Consider the following 9686-nt stretch of genomic DNA (forward strand, 5'->3'; position numbering starts at 1 on the left):
GTCTTACACTTGGACCAAAAATAGCTCAGTATTTTCATCTCTACTTATATGTGAGGTCAGACAAATTTGCAGATTAAAAGTAATACCTTTGTGGTCTTGGCAGTCCGAAAGCACACTGTTTTTACCTGTAAACTCAACTTGCTCATACCACTCTCCAGGATGAAAAGGCAGAGTGTCAGATCCAATCAAAGGTGAAAGTGACCTGGATCTCATGTTGGACATAACAGGTGATGGACCAAGAGAGTGAGGTGATGGTGGCATCCTTGCTTTGGAGAATTTTTTGGGGGGAGAACCTTTCTTCATTATAAAAATAAAGCCAGGTGGCCATCAAAACCTGTAAGAGATTTCAGTATATTTAACAAGGTTAATTTCTATAGTTATGGAAACTATTAAATTATCTCTAGAGCTTTTAAGACTACAAAGTTATAAACTCAGAGTCTACAGATATAAGATCTGACAGTACTATAAGATGACGGAGCAGACACTATTTAAAATTTCACTAATCACCATGCCATAGAGAAAAGAGGTCTAGCACTGACACATCCTCCTGCCAGACGTGTTACTTGTCATTTCTGGCCAGTTTGTTGGACTAAACTTGTCACAACGCCCCTTCCATACACACAGAGGGTCCGGGATGATGCAAGAAGCTGAGACTATGTGGTGACCAGTAGTTTTCAATACCACTGAGCACTCTCTCCTTTCTAAGAGTGACTTCCTTCTATTTCGTAAGATCCGCCACACTCTCCTCCTGCCTCCTGGCTACTCCAAGTCTTCTTTTGCTGGCTCATGTTCCCCTTAAATGTTAGTGCTACTCAGTTTTCTTTTTATCTCTTTATTTTGGGTTTTTTGGTGGTACTGGGGTTTGAACTCAGGGCCTCATGCTTGCTAAGCAGGCTCTCTTATCAATCGGCCAATCTGCTACCCCCCAATCTCTCTTTAATTTGGTCTTGCACAGTCTTAATAGACACCTGGGAGGCTCCCAATGTAACATCAAAATTGGTATTTATAATTTCAATCCAAGCTGCCTCTTGCAGACTCCTCTTTGCCACTGTCTAGTTGACATCACATTGACATCCTAAACCCAACATCCTAATCTCAGTCCAAACAATTTGCCATTTACCTATTCTAACTTCACTCTACTCCTATCCTGTTCCTCCTACATTGTTCCTTAAACAGTGAATGATGCTCCCTGACAAGCCAGAAGCCTGTGGTCCTTTCCTGACATCTTTCTTCCCTTTTCCCACACCCAATCAATCACTAAATTCTATTAATTTTAACTCCTAAATATTTCTCAAATTAGTCTATTTCTGTCCATCTCTACTCTTGTCCACTCTAACCCAAGCCCTTATCAGACTACTACTAGCTTCTAATTGATTTGTCTAGAAGCTCTCCTGTATTTCCTCTTCTATTACTACATTGTTGTCTTAGAGACAGATGACCTATTTAAAAAGTAAATCTGGCAGTTTGTAATGCATGAAATAATTATTGTGACCTACAAGGTCTCTGGTGATCTGGCCCTGTCTTTCTGCTCACCTCTGTCATTCATTCCCTCTACTGTGGGCTCCAGTCATATTGGCCTCCGCACATAATTCCTTCTGCCTAAAATCTTGATCCCATTTTACCCATGTTAATTCACAGTCTTCCTTCACAGATTAGCTTAACTGTTGCTTCTCCTTCAGGAAAGTCTTTGTGTAGGCAGAGTTAAGTGAAGTCCCTATTTCTATAGTCTCAACCAATCTGTATTTTTAATAATCACAGTCTACAATTGCACATTAATGTACTTTGCTTAACATTTCTTTCCCTACTGACCTGTATGTACCTTTATGAGAGTTTCTATTTTGTTTACCACTATGTCCACAATCTAGCACAGTCCTGACAACTAGCAGGAACTCAGTAAATATTTTATAAATGAAAGAAAGGAATTATCTTAAATATTATGTTTCTCCAATTCTTTCATCTTTGTCTCATGCCATATGAAAATGAGATTGCTTCAAACTCTGGTGCCCAACATTACTATTAGCCACTAAGCACAGCAGGCACTTTTAGATGCAAGCTTCTGTATTTGTAGGGGAGAAAGCTGCTGCCCCTTTAAAAAACTGTCAATCTACCTTCAAAGTTGATACTCTCTGAAGAAACTTACTATGAACCAGCCAAGATCACCCTGTCGCTCTGAGACATTCTTTTAGGTGACCTATTGTAAATTTTGCTTTTTATAATTCAAAATTCTCTTCATAAAAGTTTAAAATGTGAAAAACAAAGTACACATTTTTCAGAAAAAAAACTTTGGCAAAATTGGATATTAGGTTAAATTAGTTTTGAAGTTTATAAAGATTTGGGTTGGCTCAAGGATTAATACCATGTAAATTGGTATTAGGAAGGGATATTGTTATGGAATGATGTATAAACATCTTGACATATGTAATGTCAAATGTGCATATAAATTAAACTAAATTTGGCCCAAGACTGACTTTCTACTTTGAGTCCCTACATAACAAACTGCAATCTAACTTAGTATGCAAACTGAACTGAAAGTCTAATTTAGCAGTGACTTTTGCAACAAATAGCTGAGTCTCAGGCAATTTTGGCAGCCAGCTTCAATCACAGGTTGCCAAATGAAGAAACCATGTTCAGATAAGGCAAATGCTAAGCTGTACCCAGTCAAGTTGTTCCTGTACCTCACTCCCATGTCCATGGATAAATCCTACCTGCTTGCATTGAGAAGTGAAGTTACCTGAACCTCTTCTGGTTCTGAAGGTTGTTGAATTTATGAATTGTTCTTTGTACAATTAAACTATGTAAAATTCAATTTGTTGAATTTTTTTCATTTAAAAAATGTGTATGTTGGCTAGGCTTAGAGGCTCACACCTGTAATCCTAGCTACTTGGGAGGCAAAGATAAGAAGGATGACAGTTCAAAGTCATGATGTCAAAAAGTTCTCCAAACTCTATCTTAATCAATAAAAGCTGGGCATGGTGGTACACACCTGTTATTCCAGCTCCTTTGGGAAATGTAATTAGGAGGATCATGGTCCAGGCTGGCCTGGGCAAAAGCAAAACCCTATTCCAAAATAAGGAAAGCAAAAAGGCCAAGTGTGTGGCTCAAATGGTGGAGTACCTGACTCTCCAGTTCAAGGCCCTGAGTTCAAACCCCACTGCCACCAAAAAAGAAAAAAAAATACACACACACATACAGCACATACACATACATACATACATACATATGTTAAAGGAATACACATGTGTTAATGCATACTTGGTCTTTGTACAGTTTCCTATCACATAGTTTCTGAAACCTCTGGAATCTCTGAAGTGACAGGAGTGTCTTTTGGTTGCTATAAGAATGACTGACCCCTAGATAGCCTCAAAATGGGGACTGGTCCCCAGAATGACCAAGTCATGATTAGAGTTGGGACTTTGAATCCCATCTCCAAGGAGAAGAGGGAGGCTGAAAGTTGAACTGATCACCAGTGGCCAATGATGTAATCAATCATACCTATGAAATGAAGCCTCTATATAAATCCAAAAGGACACAGTCCTAAGAGCTGTTGAACAGCTAAACACAGAGGAACCTGGAGCATGGCCTGCCAAAAGGGTCATGGAGCTCTGTGAGCCATCCTACATACTTTGCACAATGCATCTCTTCCATCAAGATGTTTCTCTGAATCTTTTGCAATATCCTTTATAATGAATAGGTAAATGTAAGCAAAGTGTTACCCTGACATCTGTAGCTGCTCTAGCAAATAAACTGTACTCAAAGAGGGGGTACTGGGAGCACCAATTTGCAGCCATCCAGTCTACTTGGAACTGGTATCTGAAGTGTGTGGCAGTTTGTGGCACTGAATCCTTAATCTAAGAGATCTCACACTATCTCCAGGTAAATAATGTCAGAATTGAATTTAATAAGATAACATTCAGTAATGTCCACTAGAGAAGTCTGTGGCATGTGGGGAAAACAGCCCCCCTCTATCTGATGTTGATTATTGTATTACATGGTGCTATAAGAGTAGGAAAAACACCACCTTGGGCTTTTCATATCTCTATTAATATACCATATGTCTCACAGGCACATGGGTATTATTATATAGGCTGGAACTATGAAATAGATTTTGGGGGGCATTACTGGGGTTTGAACCCAGGGCTTCATGCTTGCTAGGCAGGTGCTCTACCACTTAAGACACTGCCAGCCTTTTTGTGTTGGGTATTTTGAGATAGGATCTGGTGAACTACTTGCCCAGGCTGGCCTCAAACCATGATCCTCTTGATCTCTGCCTCTCAAGTAGCTAGGATTACAGGTGTGAACCACCAGTGCTGGGCAAAAAACAAAAAACAAACAATTTTAAATGGCTGGGTATATCCAGTATCTACAAAGGGAAGCTTCTATCCATTAATCCACTCCGTCAGTTAAACAGCATTTTGCAGATGTGATAGTCTTCAATGATCAAATAGATCAAATAGAATTCCTCTCTGAGTTCTGCTTTTACAACTAATTTATAAGTCTCACCAAAAAAATATATCAGACCCATCTCTCACACTACACTTTGTTCTCATTTTCCTAATTTGATCACCAGCCTTAAGTTAAGGAAACTTGTCTCCATATGAATTTTTGTACTTCCAAAAATCTAAGCCTCTGAAAAGATGATGATCTGCTACCATTGAAGCTATTCTAAAGAATAGAGTACAAGGGGCTAATTTTTGCTGAGAGCCAAACATTGTAAAAAGACCTAAGGCTTTATGTATATCAACACTCTGAAAGAATTAAATACAACTCTTTACGTGTTAGTATTTCCCATTTTATAGGTGAAGAAGTTTGTCCAAAGTTACATAACAAAATGGTTAAGCTAAGAATTGAACCCTGATCTGATTCTGAAACCCATGCTCTTCATTACCATGGTATATAGTTGACTGGGTTTTCTAAAGTCCAGACTAAGCAAAGTGTTATGTTTGCTTTGTTCTAAAGGGCTTAGCATGATGCCGTACACAAAACAGACCATAAATAAATGCCACTAAATGACTTGGGTTAGTACACTAAAAAAAAAAAAAATTCATGCAGGAAAACCAGAATATTTTATAAAAGGATAGGATCACTGATCTGGCCTCTTACAGTTGGCAAGTTTGAAGGTAACAAAATCTTAACACATTTTTTTTAAAGTTCATTATTATTTCACAATTGCAATATGGTCACTGCCTCCACCCAGTATCTTAGCCACTACTTTAAAGTACTAACTTACGTTTTCTTTCATTTTCTCATATTCAGCTATCCATATGCATCAAGAAAGGTTTGTCCCAATGTACAATATAAGGTTATTGGGAATTGACACGATTAATTCCCCCTGTACAATTAATATATGCTAATAAAAATGAAAAAGAAAAGATACTAAAACACTTTTCAAAAAGACAGCTACTTGCCAAAAAGTCAAGATTTTAAACTAGTATGGCTCAATCCATAGCCTAATCAATAGACTTCAAAATGATATTGATCTCATTAAAATTTGATGTCCATTAGAAATAATTAGTGAAGCTTGTATCATTCGTGAATTACAATAATAGATTTATAATCTTTTAGACAACAGAAAGCCATAAAGATTACTTTGCTGACAGAATAAAAAATATATACATTCATGATAAAAAAAGGTTTCTCCCCAACTCTCTCTCTCTCTCTCTCTCTCTCTCACACACACACACACACACACACACACACACACACACACACTCCATTACTTACGGCATTGTCACAGGTTTTTGGTTTTAACTTCAAAAAGTATGCTGAACAACTTTTGTGTCTAATATATCATTCTTCCATGGGGAAAAAAAAGTCTCTTGATAATACTATGGTTTCTGCATTAAGATAAACTGGCATTCTTCTTTGAAATAAGAATGATACTCTCAAGCTTGAGAAGAGCTAACAGGTATGCACTTTAGTAAGATTTTATTTACTGCTGAGTAAAATGGATTGATGAGTGACAAACACTATGCAGTTTTCATTAAGACAAGGAACTTAGAAAGCGAAAGGGAGAGGGATAGGACCCAGTCCAACTTTTATATCTCCCTCTCCATCACAGCATGACTGAAGATTATAAAACTGTTATAATACTACATATAAAATGGTACAGAGATATATTTTAAAAACTGTCTTGGTTTTAAAAAAGACATCCCATAATTTTATGCAATGAAATTACTGTTCATTCTGTATCTTAGTCTTCTCTCCAAATTCTCAAAATACTGGCCCACTCAGAATTCCTTTTTATCATGAGGTATCATGACTATCATGAGGTTTTCCATTGCTTCTTCTGACTACTAGGTAATTCATAGATTTTAAAATATTAGAATGGATTCCAAAAACCTAGATCAACTCCTTTCCCTCCTTTCATAAATCATAACATGAAAGAGTAAGTGACAGTTCCAAAGTCACAGTGCAGTTCCAGATCTCTTTGATTTGCCAGAGCTCCTGTAAAACATGGACATTGAACAAAGGGATAGCTCATAGAACAGCCACCTCAGTAAATGGGGCTTTAACATTTACAGTGTTTGAAAATGGTTGGCATTATTTTGGAGACAACAGCCTGGAGGTGGTAAATCTTAAATAGCGATTTTAACAGAGAAATGGAGATGTAATTTGCTTCTAGAATGTTGTGTGCAGTGGCAATGGGGATGAAGCTTGACCCTAGGATGTCATTTGCAATGGGGATGAAATCCGACCCTAGGATGAACAAAGATCACACAATGGAAACCGGAAGACAGCTGGCAAAATAGAGAGAAAACAAAAGTTCAGACCCAAAGAATCATTTTAAAGGCCCAGAAGTAGTCTGAAGAACAAGAGAAAGCCACTGCAGTGCTATGACAATCAAAATTACATGACCAGGTTAAAACATCACTCATCCTGACGCCCACAAACTGAGATGCTTGATCTAACAACTCCTTCCATCACAACTCCACCTCTACCCAGCCTTTCCCACAATTCTTAGCTTTCCATCTTCTCTTATCTCCAAATGAGGCAGATTTCAATATCCTGATATGCAAATACCCATAACACTTTCTCACCCCCATATCCCGGCATACTACATCCTTAGCCCTTTAATCTTATCTCAGTGCTTTCCCTGATCCTGCTTCATTGCATACCCTCTGGCCTATTTAAGTACTCTTACTCATTAGCCTCCTGTAGTCCTGCCTTTATTCCTAATCCCACTCCTCTTCCAAGACTCTAACCCACCCATCCTTCTTCCTAAAGCCTATTCTGTACTGCCCACTTCAGCCTCTCATCCTTTTCCCCACACCTAACTGCCAAGTTTTCTCACAAATTCTATCCTAGTTCCCTAACACAGTAGTCTCCCCATTTCTCTATCATTCGTTGAGTATCCCATCTCAACACTTCTATATCCATCCTGTCTTCCCAAACTGCTCATCTGCTTTCATCCCAGCAAACACTCCGACATCCTAATTCATTCCCACACTCTGATCTACAATTGTTCCCCTGCTCAAACCTCCTCCATTCCTGTTCAGCCCAGCCTCCGTGCCTACATCATTGTCTTTCCATTTTTACAGCCTGGACCCACATCCTCTCTATCCTATAAACACTGTTCCCCTCAATCCCCCCATATCACTCATTCTGCTCAGATACCTGAAACCCAAGCTTCCCATTCCTTCCCATTAGGAATAAAATTTATTCAATTTTATGGAGCAACTTTTATGTGCCAAGAACTGTGCTAGCCTCAAAGAACCCAGGGCTGAGGAGGCAGGGTTTCTACCCGCGGGATGCACAGAGGATGGCATCTCCCTATTTACACATGGTCTGTGCACCAAGCCGTCTCCTTTATAAAAACTGGACTGCAATAATTGTTCGCAAAACAACTTCATCACTCCCCTTCTACTTCCAGGGTACAACCTACAAACACTAAACTACAAATACTTGTGGATTAAAGGCCTGTGCTAAGCACTGTAAACACATTAGCAAACTTTGATCCTCACAGACGCTGTATAAAGGCAGAATTACCCATCTCAGTGTATCATTAGCAATTAAGAGTCTGGGCTCTGGAAGGACACAGCCTGGGTTCAAAACCAGAATTTTTCCTTTACTGTGTGACTTTAGAGACACGACTTAACCTTTCTGGTACTCAGTGCTATCACTTTTCAAATGAGGGTGATAACTTCCCACTCAACACCCCTCTTTCGGCCCGCGCTGTCTTCCTCGGGTACCACCTGGACATCCCCAGCGCATCTTTATCCCTGTCACTCGCAGACACCGGACGCACCCCGGCCCCTCCCGCCTCCTCCTGCGCGGGACCCCGTCCTTCCCGACGCCGCACCCCTTCCACACGTCCCCGCACTCCGAAGCCCTCGCTCCCGTATCCACCTGCCCCCGCCGACCCGGCCCTCCCACCCCTCCGGTCCAATCCCCATTCCCAGCACACGCTCCCGCCCCAGTCTACCCGGAGCCGGCCCACCCTTGCCAGGTCCAGGCCTCCCCGCCTTTGCCCCGGGTCCTCCACTGCTCGGCCCGGAGGCCCGAGGACAGCTCGCTCAGGCGGGGCACTCACCGCCAAAGACCCGACCAGAGCGGCCCCGCGGGACGCAGCGACGCGGAGACGCACGGGTCCTTCCCCTCAGGCGCCCGGCGGCACGGCGGCCATTTTGTTGTGTTGTGCCGGTTGCTCAGAGGCCGTGCGCGCGGTGGGCGTGGCCGAGGTGTGCCACGCCCACGCCCGGCGGGGAGGCGGGCGTGGGGCGGGGCGAAGATTCCCGCCGTCTTTGCCGCCACTTTGCGCGCAGCAGCAGCGCCCGCCGGTCTACGGTTCGCTTCCTCTGGTCGCGCCACACAGATCGGCTTTGGCGCCTTCGCCCTCGGGTCGTGTGGCTGCCGGCCTGGGAAAGCGAGGTTTCCCAGGGCAGCGGCAGGCAAGGCCAATGTTCTCCCTGCAGCGAAGCTGCTCGGTGGAGCTGCGTCCGAGACGACCTAAGGGACCCGGGCAGAACTTGTCATCAGGCTCCCCCACGTGGGACGCCATCCACTGCTGGCCTTGAGCTTGCCAGCCTCCCAGCTCGCTTGCCCTTCTCAGCGATTGTTGGGGGAAGTCGCTTCCGCAGTGACCTAAGAATCTAGACATGGCTGAACCTCAGGACGGACAGCGTGGCCTCCAGCGGTCACCTGAGGGTCAGGGAGCCAGAGGAGCTCAGAGTCCCTGGCCGAGAATGTCCTAGGGTTGTGCAGGGGAGCTAACGCCAAAAGCATTCGCAGGGACCTCAGGCGAGGCCTATCCGGAGCTCACCTGCGTTCGTTCAGCAGCTCTTGGGAGAGTTCTGTGCGGGATGCTGAGGATTAGGGTCGCCTCCTTCCTTTCCAGCTTCCCATTTGCACAGCACAGCCTTGGGCCGTATCGCCACCCGAAGCTGCACGAGCTCCAGAAACCCCGATGCAGTCACCTCTCGCCTTTACTGTAACCCTCCACTAGCTGCAGACTTGACCAGAAGATGCCCTGGCAGCATAACTGATCATCTTCCGTGTCCTCCCTTTCCTTGTTCGTGCCATTTCTTTGCAATCATTCCTTCCTGTCTACATTTCCTTTCTTCACTACAGAGTTCAAGGTCTAGCTGTATGACACTGTTAGAAATTACCTCTACCTCTGCCTCAGTTTCCTCTTCCATGAAATGGGTTAAGCATTCGTATTTCCTGCAGTTTTTGTGATAATTACAACA

The 9686-nt window shown here is 42.6% G+C and overlaps 1 protein-coding gene across 7 annotated transcripts in view; it reads right to left on the minus strand.

Annotated features, from left to right (window-relative positions):
- Cntrl (centriolin) overlaps positions 1-8660 on the minus strand; it is an 82235-nt gene extending 73575 nt beyond the window's left edge. For all 7 annotated transcript variants that reach the window (XR_012440332.1, XR_012440334.1, XR_012440333.1 and 4 more), the window contains exons 1-2: positions 8531-8660; positions 87-334 (exon numbers count right to left, since the gene is read on the minus strand). Coding sequence is in view for 4 of the 7 variants with exons in the window: in XM_074051107.1 (XP_073907208.1) it covers positions 87-303 (217 nt within the window). In the remaining 3 variants the exon portion in view is untranslated. The remainder of the gene's footprint in view (positions 1-86; positions 335-8530) is intronic.
- Between the last annotated feature and the right edge of the window lie 1026 nt (positions 8661-9686).

The sequence above is a fragment of the Castor canadensis genome, chromosome 13, assembly GCF_047511655.1.
Source record: "Castor canadensis chromosome 13, mCasCan1.hap1v2, whole genome shotgun sequence".
NCBI lineage: Eukaryota > Metazoa > Chordata > Mammalia > Rodentia > Castoridae > Castor > Castor canadensis.